The 17,397-nt window shown below is 45.0% G+C and overlaps 1 protein-coding gene across 5 annotated transcripts in view; it reads right to left on the bottom strand.

Moving 5' to 3' along the window:
- LARGE1 (LARGE xylosyl- and glucuronyltransferase 1) overlaps nucleotides 1-17,397 on the bottom strand; it is a 509,251-nt gene that overhangs the window by 221,433 nt on the left and 270,421 nt on the right. For all 5 annotated transcript variants that reach the window (XM_012752220.3, XM_012752215.3, XM_012752217.3 and 2 more), the window contains one exon: nucleotides 7,964-8,135. In XM_012752220.3, coding sequence (XP_012607674.1) covers nucleotides 7,964-8,135 — 172 coding nt within the window. The remainder of the gene's footprint in view (nucleotides 1-7,963; nucleotides 8,136-17,397) is intronic.

Below are 17,397 nucleotides of genomic sequence, written 5' to 3'. Positions count from 1 at the left end.
GAGCACCTATTATGTGCCAAGCACAGTTCTAAGCACTGAGCCGCATCAGGAACAAAAGAGACAAAGATCCCTGCCCCGTCAGTGCTTACTCACAACCGGCCTCTGGGGCCATGGGTTCTGCGTGTGTGGACTCAACCAGCCTGGCCTGAAAATAGTTGACAAAATGCCTGCATCTGTACTGAGCATGTGCAGATTTCTTTTTCTTGTCCTAAGCTATACAGTATAGCAACTATTTACTTAGCATTTATGTTGCATTCGTTGTTACAAGTGATCTAGAGATGATTTAAGGTACAAGGCAAAATGTGCACAGGTTATCTACAAATATACCATTTTGTATCAGGGACTTGGGGACTTGAGTATCCATGAATTCTGGTACACATGGGAGAACCTGGATCCAATGCCCCGTGGATATCCAGGGACACTGCCTGGGACACACAATAACCAGAGAGCGCCACTGTATTCTGGCACCTGGGTCTATGCTGCCTACCGCATGGGGCAGAGCAGCCCTCCTGACAAGTACATACTGATTAGAAGGTGACTGAAGTGCTACTGAAAAAAACAAATAAAGGGCAGGGCGAGAGGAACGGGATGGTGTCTCAGGGTGTAGGATTACATGGGCAGTCAGGGAGCGCCTTGCTAAGAAGCTGAGATTTGAGCTTGACTTGAAGGGAGTTCTGGGGGCAAGCCGAGGAGAGACCTGAAGGGGAGGTGCCCCCTCCAGGTAGAGGGGACATGAAGGCAGAAGACCAAAGCAGGAGCCCACCTAGTCTGTGAGGAGCAGATTCAGTGTTCTTTTGCTTTCTGTCTGTGCCACTCTGTACCTACGCCACCGCTCCCCCTAAGGGGAGACCAGAGGCCAGTGCGCCCACCTCTCTCGCCCTCAGAAGCCCTCCTGACTCTCCCCCGCTCCCCAGATCAGCAGTGCTTTCCCTAAAACGGGGCTCCCCACCCCCCTGAATTTTCCTTCTCACCGGACTTTCCACACGTTCACAGAACTGCGTGTTCAGATCAGTCTGGAATCCTGCGATTGGGAGTGTGGGCTCTGAGGGCAGTCTGGATCCAGTTCGGATTGTGCCACTGTGGTTAGTGGTTCCAGGCAAGACAGTTCACTTAATGACTTTTAAGAAGGCTAAAGGGGACGGCCCAGGGCCTGGCCATAAAAAGCATTTAAGGGATATCAGCAGCAGGAGGGCAGCACTGGGTCCCTCTCATTTATTATTTTAGCCCCCGGGCCTCGGGCAGACCAAGGGGTTCAAAAGGTCATGAATGAATGAAAGAAGGAACGACTGAATGAAGGTGGAAGGCAGGCAGGGAGGAAGGAAGGAAGGGAAGGAGGAAAGAAGGAAGTGTGAGTAAAAAGGAGGAAGGGTAGGAGGAAAAGAAGGAGAAAGGGAGGCAGGAAGGAACATGGGTAGGTTAGTTTCTGCTCCCCTAAGTAATTCCTAACTCTCAGGAAGTTTGTGTTAAAGAACAAGAAAAAACAAATCCAAAGATGTAGACGGGAACAATTAATTTTTAGGTCCTGTGTAATGCAGAACCATTGTCCGACTTAATCACCAAAATAAAGCCTATGGGGCAGTTATTGATGTATCTTTCCCCGACTTTTATGGATCAACAGAGCTTGGAGAAGTTAAATGATCTTTCTAATACAGTAAGAAAAGGCTGACTCCCTTCAGAGTTAACTGGGAAATAATTAAAACCTCTTTACCAATTTTGCCAGGAACGGAATACTTGCTGCTGCCCGGCGGCACACACACGTCTTGGCCGGTCCGACGGAAGCAGCCTGAGTAGCGAACAAGAAATGCAAAGGGCCAGTTTCTGACTCGGAGCCGAAGGCAGCATAGATGAGAGATGTGGAGAAAGCAGGAGGGTGTGAGGAAGGAAAAATGTGAGAGGCGATCGAAATTCTCCAGGTGGAAAATCAACCAGGAGTTAGAAGGAGTTAAAACCCTAAACACAACGATGCACACTGGTGCTCAGGGAGGAATCCTGTCGATACTGACAGAGTGTGGGAGAACTTTTTAAAACATGGCACAGATTAAAAAGAAATGCCCCAGACTTTTAGCAAAATTATACAATTACTGACAAAAAACAGACCTAGCCTTGTTTCTTTCCCAGCCAAATTCCAGCGCTTTCTGTATGAATAGTGCCACCGCCTATATATACAGACAGGCCGGCTGCTGGGAGTCATTTCAAAGTGCATTATGTATTTGTATCTTTTAAACATTTGTATCTTTTAAAAATTTCTGTTTTTCTTGCCTGCGGCAAAACGGTCTCAAGTTTGAGAACTGTCGGGACATGAGATGAGTGGAAATCTGTCTACACTGAGCCCAGAGAGAGGTCACACTGGGCCGGCCAAGAAGGGACAGTTTTATTCAGGGAGACCTGACGGGCGTGGGCTACACGGTCGTCCCGAAAGGTCTTCGATTCCTTTCACACCAGCTATGGAGGGGGGAACACAGAGCTTCCCTTGCAGACAGGTGAAGGGAGGGAAGGAGAAGGAGTTAAAGGAAAGGGGGCAAATGAGAGAAGAACCAACTCAGACACAGGCGAGAGGAGGAAGGGGAGGGGGGAGAAACACAGGGGCTTGGGTGGCTCCTGGTCCCGGATCAGGGCATCTCTCCTCCAGACCTCACACCACCACTGGGAGCAGGTGTGGGCAGGGAAATGACCTCTGCAAAATCACCCTGCTGATAAGGAGACCAGCAGGGGTTTGAAACTTGGCCTCTTCATTTGCTAAGCTCTTGCAACTCCACCAATCCCCCGAGACAAGCAGGGGTAAGGTAAGAAAGAAAGAGAGACCTGCAGAAACTTCAAAGAGTTTTTACAAACTCCTTCAAGGCAACTTATTATAAGCATAAACATTGGACAACTGTCTTTTCAGAAGTAATACTTTCAATGTTCTTCATGTGCAGCTTTTCTACGTTACCTAACATTTACAGCCACTCACAGCCACGCTGGCTTTGTGGACAGAACTGCGAGGTAACGGGGCAGACACAGTTAACAGCGCCCACCATTACCCCATACACTCCGGTGGGAGTCCTTAGAGAGAGTGAAAGATAGGAGAATAACGTATGTTTTCTTGTTCAATTCTCAAAACAACCCCATTAGCATCGTTCCTAGTTCATAGGGGCCCAGAGAAGTCAGGCAACCTGCTGTCTTAGTCCTGTTAGAGCTACTATAACAAAATATTGGGTAATTTATCAACAACAGAAATTTATGGCTTACGGTTCTGGAGGCTGGGAAGTCCAAGAGCAAGGCACCGACAGACCTGATGTGTGGGGAAGACTCTTTGCTTCATAGGTGGCACCTTCCCGTTGTGTCCTCACGTGGCAGAAGGGGTGAACAAGCCCCACTGGGTCTCTTTCACAAGGGCACTAATCCCATTCACAGAGCACTCATGACTTGACCAGCCCCCAAAGGCCCCACCTCACCTCTTAATACTATTGCACTGGGGGTTAGGTTTCCGCACATGGATTGTGGGGGGACACAAACCTTCGGAGCATAACGCCTGCCCACAGTCACAGAGTCATTATGGTGAGCCCCAATTCTGACTTATTCTACTGGACCACGATGAGTCTATGAGTAGAGCTCCTGGGAACCATGGTTACTGTGACATTCAGGGAAGTCACATGCTGGACCTGGATTCTGGAGACTGAGGTTTTACTTCTCAAATGCTGAGATGACTATACTTTTCTGTGCCTGATGTTCTCTCCAAGTCTCTCTTCTCTGAATGCCTGTATCACCTTGGGCTGCTCCTCTCCAAACTAGCTTATATTGTCACCTGGAGTTCTTTCACATACCTAACTTGGGTCTTTCCAAAGAGACTCTTAACTCACCCACATAGACATGCTTTTCCTTACTTCTCTTCTAGGGAATGCAGGGTGCAGGGTAAAGAGGACTGGATTTAAAGCCAGACTATCTGGGCTCAAATCCCAGTTCCACAGCTCAAGAGCTCTGAGCCGAGGAGACCCTGCATAAGCTACTTGGCCTCCCTAAGCATCAGTTCCCAAATCTTTAAAACAGGAGCATGCACAGTAATTACTTCATGGGTGGGATGTGAAGATTAAATGAGTTTACCCATAAAGAGCTTAACAGAATGACTGGTCCAGAGTAAGTGCTTAAAAGTGCTTACACACACACACACACACTGGAATACTGCTCAGCCACAAAAAGGAATGAAATCATGTCTTTTGAAGCAACTTGGATGGAACTGGAGATCATCATCCTAAGTGAAGTATTTCCAGAATAAAAAAACAAACACCACATGTTCTCGCTAATGTGTGGGAGCTAAACTATGGGCACAAAGAGATGTAAAGGACATTGGAAACCAACAAGGAGGGAGGGCAGATGGGAGGTGATGGGTAAAGACTCACCTGTTGGGTACAATGAACACTGTCCTGGTGATGGGCACACTAAAAGCCCGACTTAAGCATCACACAAGGTATCCATGTAACAAAACCATTCGTAGTCCCTACATTATCTTGAATATTCAGCATGGCTTTCTTCCACAAGCCTCAAATTATGGGTGTGCATTTATTATTTACACCTTCACCACAGCCTCCTCAAATTGCTACAATCACACATTATTTCCAATTCTTTTGCACAGTTAAAACTAGGGAGACAGGGTCCTGGGGGGCCATGGCCAGCGGTCACACCTGCTCTAAAAGCTGACATTGCCTCAGGGTCACTGGGCATCTCTTCTCCACCGAGAAGCCCAGAGAGGCGGCACCAGGCAGTGGGCAGAGCACAGACTCCGGAGCCAGGTCTGGGCTTCAGCTTTGCTATGCAACAGCTTTCTGAGCACGAAAAGTAATTTAACCTCTCTTAGGCCCCGTTTATTTAACTTTCAGATGTGCAAAACTTCCAGCTCAGTGCCCAGAACAGAAGAAGTACTTAAGACATGGCAGTTACTTGTCCTCTGCTTTACAAACAATCCTCTATCTGGCCGCCTCCTCGCAACAAACCCCTCGTCTTCCCCACGACCTGTGTCCTTAGAGTCCTCGGCGTCTCACCGTCAGCACCTGGGGGTCATCTTTGCCCCCACTCTTTCTCGCTCCCCATGTCCAATCAGTGGGATACCCTGAGGACTTGACCTTCAACCCGCACCCCTAATGTGACGACCCCTCTGACCTCTACTGCTCCCCTGCATCTGAGCCAACATCCTCTCTCACCTGGATGCCTGGGGCAGTCTCCAAAACGGTTTCCCTGCTTCTCCTCTTATGAATCTGCCCTCAGAGGTTTTCTTCCTGTTCCATGACCTGGCTTCTAATAGTTCCAGTTTAGAACAAACAAATCAGCCAAAAAAAAAAAAAAAAAAAAAGCTATACAAAAAAGTGATGTATGGAGAAGAGATGCGCTTACTTCTTTTCTTTTCCCCTCTAGATTTTCCCAGAAAAATTAGGGCAGGCATAGGAAAACCTCCGATGTTTTATACTCCTTTGCTGGTGATAGATAAAATGTAACGCAGTCTGCCCTGTTTGTGACTTCCTGGAAGGCAGGTGCTGTGTTCTCAACAGCTTCAGGTAACAACGGCACCTAATGTATTCCTCTGCACAATGGGGGCCTAACAAATGCTCCAAATAAACCAATAAAAGAATGAACAAATAAAATGCAGCCCGTTAACTCAGCTCCTTGCATTCAAATTTTCTCTGTCCCTGTCCTGACCTTGGCCCATATAGTCTGCTCAGCCCCAGGAACAGCCTTGAATCTCAGAGTCCTCCAACCCAAGTCCTTGAGCCAGCTGGGGAGGTGCACGAGCTCTGGTGCCTTCCCTTCCATGTATGGTACCAGGGTGTTTAAAACCATGATTACTAGCATTGCTGTTACAGGCTATAGAACCCCACTAAGCACTGTGGTCAGTTCTAGCTGCGGGAGAATAAATATGATTTCCTATCTACGGCTCCATAATTTCTGATCACCTGTTCCGGTGACTTTGGTGGTTACACGTACCCAAGGGAGACTTACAGCTCTAAATGTATGCTGCAGGTCGAGTTTCCCAGGAAGATGACTCTGAGATGGAGGCCAGCGTGCAAGAGGTTTATTAGGGAGAGCTCTTGGGAACAGCACCTGCGACAGGGAAGGGCAGACAGCAGGACAGGCAGAGGGGGAAGCCAGCCTAGGAGTCTGCAGGGAGTGCTACAGCTGACCTGCAGGTTCAGCCCAGGTTCATCAGCAATTCCATGATGTGGGGCCCCCCAAGAAGAGGCGTGGCCATGGGCAAGGTGACTCTTTTCAACTGAGGCCATCCCCAAGGAAGGCTGATACCTGGGGGCCCTTCCTCTGCAGGCAGCTCCCTCAGCAGCAGGAGGACGTGGGCATCCACTGCACACACCCTCTACTCTTTCCTGAAGAGCCAGAGCACGATTACCACCTCCTCCGGGCTACTTTCCCAGCTACCTTCTTTAACGCCCAGAGGAGAAGTGACAACTCTTCCTGTCCCTTCATTACTCATCTCCTCATTTCCAGAGCCAGGCCCTGCTGCCTGACACCCAGTAGGAATGCAATCAATGCCTGTTGAATAAATGGCTCACTGAACACTGAACACCAGCATAAAAATATGAATAAAACACCACATAATTATAGAAAAACTGCCCCCAGTGAGTTCAATGTGATTAGAAAGAGAAAAACATGCAGAAAAGACAGGGGAATTTGAAAGAGCAGCCGACGAAAGCCAAGACACACACACTCTGACCTCAACTCCGGCAAAACCCTGCGGCCCCAGTTTGGAAAATGAAAGGACAGATCCAGGCATTCAATGAAGCAGGGATCACGGAGGTGAGACACACTCAGTTTTCAACAGTTTTGCTAAATGATGTCTTTGTTAGTGTCATTACTGGCACAGATAAGAAAAGTAAATTTTAATCCTGATGAGGGAAAAAGAGTCCCAGGGATCAGAAAGTCATCACCTTGATTTGCTGAGGATTTTCAATTAGCCCAGACCTAAGACACTCTGCAAGGGAAGCAGGCAATGGCCAGGCAAGGAATTTACCCTCTGTCCATGAATGGCAACAGAAACCAACGGGAACATCCGGTGAATTATGAAGATGCTGTGGTTTAAAATTCATTAAGTGGTATTTCACTTTCAGAGGATAAGGAGCTAAGAGAAGAGGCAGAGAAGACTTTAAATGCAGAAGCCAGAGCACAATTGCAAAAAGAAAAATAAATAAAGAGAAAAGGAATAATCTCACCGTCAAATTTCTTTCTTATTATATTCACCCAAAATAGAGAAGAATTTTAAAGATAATATAATTTCAGGAAACACATTTGGGAGAGGCGTATCAAACCAATAGCCCCAAATTTGAGCAAACCTGTCACTTCTCTCCTGTATCCATGCTGGAGTTAAACACAAGGACTGGACTCACCATTGCTCACCAGGTACTGTCATACACCTTGAGGCAGTGACAAGAGTTATACTCATAGCTGCAAAGAAACCAACCAGACTAGAAAGAATGTCTCCTAAAGCCAAACATATACACCTCCTTGAAATGATAAACCACAACATTAGCAGAAAGCAAAAGCCGTAAGAACATTTTCAGACGTGCTATAATCAATACCCATCTCCACCACCGCACGGGCTTTCTTGGCAATCAAAATATCGTTTGACAAAAAGAGAAAACCAATAAACACATGTCTCGACACAGGTGTGCGAACACTCAATTGTCTGCATACAGAATGCACATTTCATATTTATCTGTTCTAAAGCATCCTGAATTGGGTTCTTCTTGTGAAAAATAGACCTTACCTCTTCATTTACTAAGGAAACGCAACACATGCCATTTTTTTTTCTCTAACATGTTTCAAATCGAAGCAGAGCTAATATTCAAACCATATTGGTAAATCCTTAACCATTTCATTAGCATGACCTCAATCTAGCTGACCTCACCTTTTTTAAAGAATACAATCACATTCTTGGCATGCCGACACCTACAAAGATGTCAGAGAAAAGCAGGGTTACAGCTACCTTTGAACTTGTGGAACACGGCCCACAGCTCCGCAATGTCGGTGGCGAAGGTGATATCCGTGTCAAGGACGATGACCCTCTCCAGGTTGGCAGGAAGAGTCTTGGTCAGCACAAGCTTCATCAGACCATAAATCCCAGAGTAATGTTTGTTGGGGATCCAGGAAACTTCGGACTAGACGGGACAGGGCAGAGAGGGAGGTGGAGAAAGGGAAAAAAAAGAAATCACTACGTTAATTCTTTATATATATATTATACATAGTGGCTGGGAATAAAAAGTATCCAATAAAAATCTGAATAAATGAATTAATTTTTTAAAAAGATTTGTTTATGTAATTTATATTTTGGCACATGGAAGTTTTATTCTGGAAGAAAATGTATCTGAAACAAGGAAGAGAAAAAGTAATAGTTATAAAACAATTATTACATGCAAACCCTATGCTGAGATTTTTAATAACATTTTTGTTATTAAAGAAATTATAAAGGTCCACTGAAGAAAATAAGGATATGAAAAAAGAAGGCATAAAGGTACAGAACTTGAATCATACTGCATATACTTGTTGCAACTAGTACCTAATTGTTCCTAGGTAAATATATTTCTTTAAATCATATTCTATTTCTGTGTCATTAAAGATCAGTGCTCAATGGTATTGTTAAAGCTTATGCTTATTTTTTATAAAGCTGTAATAATAATTAAAAAGGCTGTAATTGAATAGATTAGTATTGCTACCTTCTCTTTACTCTCAGATAAACCCTTAAGGACGACCTGGTCATAAAATATGCAACATTCTTCACCTTGACAGCAATAGACGACACACACACACACACACACAAAATGGCCAGAAAGGAGTAACCCATGGGGTGCTGACACTGTAATCCTCACGTGATGTAATGGAGCAATCAATGTCCCACAGGTAGGTAGAGACATTAGCAAGCCACACACCTTGGTACCACTTGGTACATAAAGGCAAAGCTAAAAATAAAATGAACACTAGCATAATAAAAGCTTTCATATGTGTAGGATCATTTATGAAGATCACCACAGGCAGGGGCCCCATCCTAGCTGTCTAGGGGAATTTCCATGGGATCCAAAGCACACTTCTTATTTTCAAGAGGTTAACACTTATAACAGAGCCCTTTAATGGGAAATAGGGCCAGCTTATCAGGATTACAAAAATATTCATCTCCTTTGTTCTTATAATTCCATGTTGAGGACACTGTTTTATTTTAAAGTCAAATTTAAAAACAAAAAACTGAAGTTTAATTCCCAAAGATGTTTGTCACCATGCTATAAAAGTAAAGAAATAGCAACCAATCAAATGTCCCCAAATTGAACAATTACTTAAATCATGATACATTTTTTCAGATAGCATACCAAGTAATGGCTTAAAACAATGTAGATTAAGATGTAATTCTAAAAAACCTGCATATGATGTTAAGAGGGGAAAAGTAAGCTTAAAATTGCTTTTGTTCAAAACTCACTATGTAAAACCAAGCAGCATCAGGACACATACACCCAAATTTATGCAGTAGAAGAAGAAATACAAGCAAGATAGCGGATTACTAATAGTGATCATTTGGGGATGATGAGAGTTTCTCTCTGTCTCCTTTTCTCTGTGAACACAAATATTTATGTGTATATACACACACATACATAAATTTAACTGATACACTCTTTCCCACTTTTTAAAATGGGCAACTACTACTGCTGTTAAAAAAAAATCTAGGCACCACATTCTTTCCAAACACACCATGATGTGGTTGACATGGCGATGGTGGAGAAACGGGAGAACAGGGAGGACGCAGGATGCGACGAGGAAGGACTCCCCATGCCCACTCCTGCGACCAGGCCGTCCCTCAAACCCACTCCATGTCGTGATTCCATCTGCACGTTTATTGAGAACATCATTTTAGCTACTCCGTATTCTCGGTTTTGCAAAGGTCCTTTGCTTACATGAGCGAAGGAAGGAAGGAAGAAGGAAGGAGGGAGGGAGGGAGGGAGGGAGGGAGGGAGGGAGGGAGGGAGGGAGGGAAAGAAAGAAAGAAAGAAAGAAAGAAAGAAAGAAAGAAAGAAAGAAAGAAAGAAAGAAAGAAAGAAAGAAAGAAAGAAAGAAAGAAAGAAATGAAAACACACTGAGGACAGAACTATTCACCCTGTATCAGTCTCAAGGATGAGAATCACCATGTCTGGAGTCCCTATCACCCTGCACCTGGGGCAGCGTGGAGAAGGGAAGAGGGACAGAAGTTCAAAGCTGGGCTCCAGCGTTTGATCTCTCTGAGCCTCAGTCTCTTTGCCTGCAAAACAGAGATGATGCCTACATCACAGGGTTGGTGCAGAAATGAAAAGAGTGCAGAACTCAGGAGCCTGGTACACAAAGTACACTCAGCAAACAGAAGCTCCCGCTCTTCTTCCTGAGCCCCCACCTTATTCTAAGTACATAGATACCAATGCTTCTTTCAGTGCTTCACACTGAATGAGAGGGTCTCTGAGACATGGGAGAGCACAGAGCCTTGGTTTCTGGAGTTAGGCACACCTGGATTCAGATTCTGGTATCATCACTTAATCACCAAATCACCTTGGACAGGTGTGCTCGGCCTTTCTGAGCTTCTGCCATTCATAAACGGCAGTTACTTCCATGTGCTTACTTCACTGTATCAGTGAGGACGTGGGTGGGCAGAGGGCTCACCCACACTGGGGAGTCTAAGGAAAATTTAACACTAAAGGGACTATTTATATATGTGTATGCAGATTTAGTGGCAGTAACATGAACCACACGGTGACTCAGAGAGGGGGAGAGTACTTGGGGCCATTCCCACCCCAAGGCCAGAAGGGCCAAGGCCACAGCTGCTAGAAACCAGAGCGGGTGGCCATGTGAGTAAGGCCACCTGGCAGGGGCAGCAACCTTCAGTCGAGTGGCCAGGCTACCTGTGGCGACCCACAGGACAGGAACAGGGAAAAAAATTCTCAACCTCACTCTGCTCCTGTCCACCGATCCCCTGGTGGGGTGTCCCTCTGGCCAACCCACATGGAAGCCAGAGAGAAAGCAAGATCGGGGACATGGTCTCTACGCATCAGCCTCATGGGGCACAAAGAGGAGGAGGAGGGTGAGTGATCTGGAGGGATAAACCTAATACAACCAGCAGAGTCAGACTGTTGACACAGGACAGAAATTAAACAAATGATGGCAAGATCAAAGCACAGTGCCTTATACATACTAGGTGCAAAACAAATATCTGGGACGGATGGATGGATGGACAGACGGACCAATGGCAGCAGGCAGGCACAGGAAGGAGACTCATTTGTCTACCATCCCACACCAGGCAAGATGCAAAGCTATCCTCAGAATCTGCCAGGGGAAGGTCTGTGTTCTTTCCCCAAACGCATTCGCCTCCTTTTGGAGTCAGCTTTCTGACTAGCCGTCACCTTCAGATCTGAGGACTTAGCGAGTAATTCCCTCCAGTGTACTTTATAAAACTCTTCCTCATGAAAGCACTGGCCTTTGGAACTCAGCCGGTTTCTTCTCTCCCCTGACAATTTGCCTGAACTGAAGCTTGGCAATCATCAGACCATGCTGCAGAGCCGTGCTATTTAATCAGACCTTTGATTAACTTATTCATCTATTTTGGTTACCATCAAAGCAGGAGGGCCTGGTGGAGACCGAACACCAGAGTGTTGGGTTAAGCCGTCTAATTAGATTGCCCTGACTCTCAGCTTTATTTTTAACACACATGTGAGGCGCTCGGATGCATCGAGGAACAGGACGACTACAGGAATAAATTAATCTCAACATGAGCCCGGGCCTGAATGTCGCCCCAGGTCCCCAACTTAATACATAATCAAGTGAGCCCAAATGTTCAATCGGAAGTAAAGGAGGCATCCGATGAGTCTGTACTCAGAAAGAAAGCCCAGAAAGGGTGGAAAACCTAAGGCATCTGGAGGAAAGTAATTGTGGTAAGAAGCAGGTATGCCTATTGTATAATAAAAGGCTCATCCTCTTAGAGGTAGGCTGGCATCTGGCATGCTCGTCCCCTTCCTCTGTCCACACTCTGTTCTTCCTGCATGTCTCAGCTTAGAAGTCCCTGCCTCCCCGTCACCACCTCCCCACTGCCCCAGGACTTCCAAAACAAGCTGTCCCCTCCCTCCAGCACAGCACGGTGCCACACTGTGTCTAATTTCCCATGTCTCTCTCCTGCGCTTGACTGCAACTCCTGTAGGCAGGGACAATGGTTTCTTTCTTTCTTTCTTTTTTTTTTTTTACTGTGGCAACAACATAGTAATTACTCAAAAATAGTTTGATGAATGTGCATAACCATGAAGTCAGCCAGGCCTAGGTTCAAATGGTACTCTTGACCTTTTTTCTCACCTAGGAGCAGAAGTGTCCATAATTGCTAAAGTCCTGGGTCAGCAGGGTACAATGGAAGAGGCGTGGTTTGGCTTTAGAAGTGATTCCACTTCCAATGAGCTGTGTGACCTCAGGAAAGTCACTTAAAGCTCCATGAGCCTTAGTTTTCTCATCTGCAAAATGGGGGCGTATAGTATGCAGTTTGCTGCATGCGTCTGGCCTCATGCTGGGCGCACAGCCGGCCTCTGCTGAGCCCACTTCTCTCCTCCCAGTGAATGCCGGTCAGCACTGGTGCAGCTCAGATGATTTAGCTTTCTGAGCTAGATAAAAGCAGGGTACTGCTTTACTGTACCTTTGACAGTAAAGGGAAGTCAGGATGGAGATGGTTTTATTGGGGGAAATAAGTCAGTCACTTATCACTTTTCCTATGTTCCCATATGAAAGATTAGCAAAGTCACTAACTGAGATGTGGAAAATGCAAAGCCCCTCCGGGAAATATCCAAATCACAAAGCACATTCTTGGTTTGAGGAGGAGGAAGGGTGGGTGGGAGTGGTCACCCATGCCACCTCTTGGGGCAGTCTCTTGATGCCCTCTCACTCCCACCCTGCCACAAACTTCACTCCAACAGGGACCTAAGGTCGTGGGCGGAATGGAGAGAAGAACGTCCTCAGAGGAAAGTTGAGCAAACCTGCAGGGCACCATGCAGACTTACCCAGGAATGTCCTATGGAGATGACAACACCTGGCAGAGCAATAACCTACCACGCTCTTCCTCATTATAAACGTGCCAGAGGGTTCACGTAATTAAAACGATCATAAAAATGAAAGTTGGGCTTATTTTAATGGACAGAGTATTATCCTTGCGATGGCTATTAATAATTCTAAGCAGCATGGTCTAAGCTTTAATTAGCAAAAATGCAATCATGCCCAAGATTACCACCTCATGCGCTTAGATAAAGGAGCATGCAGGTTTTACAGGCTTTATGTAAAGTGGCCGCTCGGAGATGTTCTCAAAGGGAAATTTACCTTCCTGAAGCTTCCAGTTACTCGGTGGACCCTAAGGGGAGTTTTTATGAGATGCTGCATGTCATTCTACATTCCATCTGGTACTGGGTGGTCCATAAAAAAGTTACTCAGAAAACCTGAGCAGAATAGTGGCACAGCACGGAGGCAGAGGGCTGGACCGCAGCCGTGTCTGCATGGTGACACCAAGTTCCTGACCTCCGATACACAAGTGAAAGACATGAAAAGAGGCTGGTTTTGTCATGAAATGATGCCCACTTCTGGAAGGTGTTGATTTGCAGGATGCATTGGGATGCTCCAGTAATGGTAACACTAGAAAAAAATACCCAGCATTTGCTGGGTATCAGGCATTGTGGTAAGAGCTCTCTATGTACTATCTTATTTAAACCTTTCCTAGCAAGCCTAAGAGCTGGGTATTATCATCCCAGCATCCGAAGTCTGGGGGTCAGTTCCCTCACCCCAACTTTCAGTCCTCCAGCCCTAGATACTCTGCCTCTCGTCCCCTCTTTGCCCACCGACACTGGCCTATTCAGATGTGCTCTCCACTCTCTGGATCATGGCAGGGTCAGAATTGAGCCCGTGCCTCCACCCAGGCCAATCTTCATTCACTGAGAAGCAGTGCTTTTCAGGGCAATCAGGTACAAAAGCCTTGGAGTGAGGCATTCCTGGCTTCTACATTTCTCCCAGCATTAATATTCTCATATGTAAAATAGGGAAAACAGTAGCCTATCCGCTTTTTTCCTAGGGAGTTACTATATTTGTAGTCTGTACGATTTCATCCAAGATACTGGAAATATTTATTGCTCAAAATAGATTTCTTACCCATACCAACATTTTCCTTTGGATTACAAATCACCTTGACATGTTTTTAAAAATTAAAAAAAAAAGAAGTCATCCCAGCTGCACAATGTTTGAAAAGGCATTTGCCTTTCATGTTGTTGCTGAGTGGTTGTCTTGGCAACCAACCTGTACATTCAGAACATAATTGTTGGGAATGGAAGGAGGGGGGCTCGGGTGGGGCAGAGACTCTGGGGGGCACCTCAGAGGAGGACCACGAAATGAACAGGAGCTGGGGAGTCCAACTGGCCAGATTAAAAATTTAGATTCCACCACCATCACCCTGGCAAGGTTATTTCTCTAAGCCTCAATCTTCTCACTCAGAAAATAAAATAATACGATATTGCATAAGTTTTGAAAAAGCATTATATGAGATAGGAGAACCAAGGCGCCACATGAAAAGGGTTCAATATGAGCTTTTAAAATGGTTAACAACACACGCTGGAGTCTGTCTGGTTTTGAATCCTGGCTCCATCATTCAATGGCTGGGTCACCCTGGGCAAGGAGTTAAATCTCTACATACCTCAGTTTTTTCATCTGTAAAATGGGAACACTTACAGCACACACTCCACGGGATTGTGAGAATGCTGGGGTTATATATATAAGCATTGGCTATTGTTGTTAATTGCTCATATTATTACTAATGATACTTAGAGCAGAAGACAAGATTCATATCTATTAAAGCATCTGCATCTGCGAGTATTTATTCTTGCCAGCAGAGAGGAGCTCCAGTTGAGTTCTGTTAAAATTATTTAAATAAACATTTATGGAACACTTAACACGAGCCAGGTACCGGGGAGGATGAGGGGCCAGGGTCCACTATGAATAAAACATGGCTGGTGCTCTCACGCAGTCTATGGGCTAGTGGATGCTCATTACCCATTACTGCATAACAAGGTGCCTCAAAACGCAGCAGCCTAAAACAGCAACGGTTATTTATTATCTCGCATGGTCTCCGTGTTGTCAGGAATTTGGGAGCACATCAGCCGATGGTTCTTTGCTCGTTTCTCATGAGGTTGCAGCCAAGACGTCAGCTGAGCCTGCAGTCACCTGCGTACTTGCTTTGGGCTGTGAGATCTACTCCTAGGATGGCACTCTCATAGGTCCCCGGCAGCTGACGGTGGCTGTTAAAAGGAGCCTCAGTTCCTTGCCATGTGGGCCACCCTGGAGGAATGAGTGAGTGTCTTTACAACGTGGCGTCTGGCTTGCCCCAAAGTGAGTGGTCCAAGGGAAAGTGAGATGGAAACTAGGATGTCTGTGATGACTTGGCCTCAGAAGTGACATAGTGTCACTTCTGCAAGGTCTTACTGGTTATATAGGTCAGCTTATGCAATGTGAGAAGGGGTGAGCCAAGGGTGTGAATGAATCAAACTGGGAGATGGGGATTACTGGGTGCCATCTTGGAAATTAGCTACCACATTTATAATTACAGAACGGTATGGACTGGATTGTGATAAACACTAAGGATGGCCATCCTTGGGGTCTATGAGGGATTGGTTCCAGGGCCCCCCTTGAATACCAAAATCCACAGATGTTTAAGTCCCTGACATAAAATGGTGTAGCAGTTACATATAATCTATGCACATGCTCCTATATACTTTAAATCATTTCTAGTTTACTTATAATACCTAATACAATGTAAAAGCTATGTAAATAGTTGTTCTATTGAGAAGAAAAAAGTCTGGACATGTTCAGTATAGACACAACCATACCTTTTTTTTTCTTTTTCAAAAATATGTTCAGTCCTCAGTTGTTTGAGTACACAGATATAGAACCCACTGTATACAGCAGCAGTGGGGTGGGAGGAGAGAAAGGAGAAAGAGTAATCAAGTAGAGACGTCAGAAAGAGACGAGTCTAAAATTTGGTCTTGAAAAATGATGGACACCTTTGAAGCTCTGACTCGGATAAGGCAAAGACAATATATACGTAACCTAAACATTCATACCCCTGTACTATGCTGAAATAAAAAAAAAATTAAAAGAAAAAAAAAAGATAATTAAGAGGTAAACCAGCCTAACTTAAAAAAATGTTTAACATAATAAGCACATGTAAAATATTTGTTGCTCCTAGCAAGAAACCCAATAAAGCACTTATAGATTCAGAAAAAAAAAAAGAAAAATGAGTTGAAAACTGAGTTTCTTAAATATCGTGAGAAAAGTATGATAGGAGAAGTATTAGCACCAATGAAGGCACAGAGATATAAACAATCATGTGCATGTAAAATAACTACAGTATGATACACTTAACAGTAAAACCTGGAGTTGGAAATGACGGAGAAGGATATGGCATGGCAGGAAAGGCCAAATGCTGGAGAATACTGTAGCCCATGCTTAAGAGCATCAGACAGTGGCCTAGAGACAGTAGGGGAGGCAAGAAGATTTTCATTAGCGAAGAGATGTGATCTCATCTATATTTTTGGAACATGCTCTAGTGACTTACGGAGAAAAGATTAACAGAAGGCAGCTGAGAGGCATCAGAACCTTGGAGGAAGCCTACTGAAAATGCAGATTCCCAGGATAATACCAAGAGGTGGTGATGATTCACTGGGTCTGGGTCAGGGCCCAGAGATCTGTATTTTGAAGCAGCGTTCCAGGTGATTCTACCACAGGTGTCCTCAGATCACACCCTAAGAAATGCCAAGTTAGGAGACACAGAAAACAGTATTTCTCAAGGTCTTCTGGGATGAATGTAGTATAACTGTATACTACATCAACAACCAACTTACTGCTCAGAAACAAGTCATAAGCTAACCCAAGCTTACATGTCCCACCTGAAATTGACACTCTGTCGGATGTATAGGGAGCGAAGACCTTTCTCAAAGATTAATAAAAGAAAGTGTTGATGTAAGATTAGGAGTTCTTTAGATATCTCTATACCTCACAGGTCAGTTTATGACTCTGGGATCAAGAAGTTCTCCTGGCTGTACTTCTTTTTAAACTTAGAAATCCTGCTTCAATAAAAGCAGCCCTAGGTCAGCTACAGCGAAATTCTCAGCAACCAGCATCAGAGAGCTGAATTACATATGTCGCGTCTTCCTACATTCGCAACTTAGAGGGAAACCTTGTAAGAGCCTGGAAGCTGGTCTTTGCAGGTGACAGCAGTCTCTGCGAAGCATCAGTGAACATTTATTCAGGGCATACAACCCTAGCCTCAAATAAGAGTATCTGGCTTCCACCTAAAACGCTCATTATTCAGAAATCTACTGAGAAACCACCTTCCACAAATGTAAGTAA

The sequence above is a fragment of the Microcebus murinus genome, chromosome 10, assembly GCF_040939455.1.
Source record: "Microcebus murinus isolate Inina chromosome 10, M.murinus_Inina_mat1.0, whole genome shotgun sequence".
Classification (NCBI taxonomy): domain Eukaryota; kingdom Metazoa; phylum Chordata; class Mammalia; order Primates; family Cheirogaleidae; genus Microcebus; species Microcebus murinus.
This window is presented reverse-complemented; position numbering and strand designations above follow the sequence as displayed.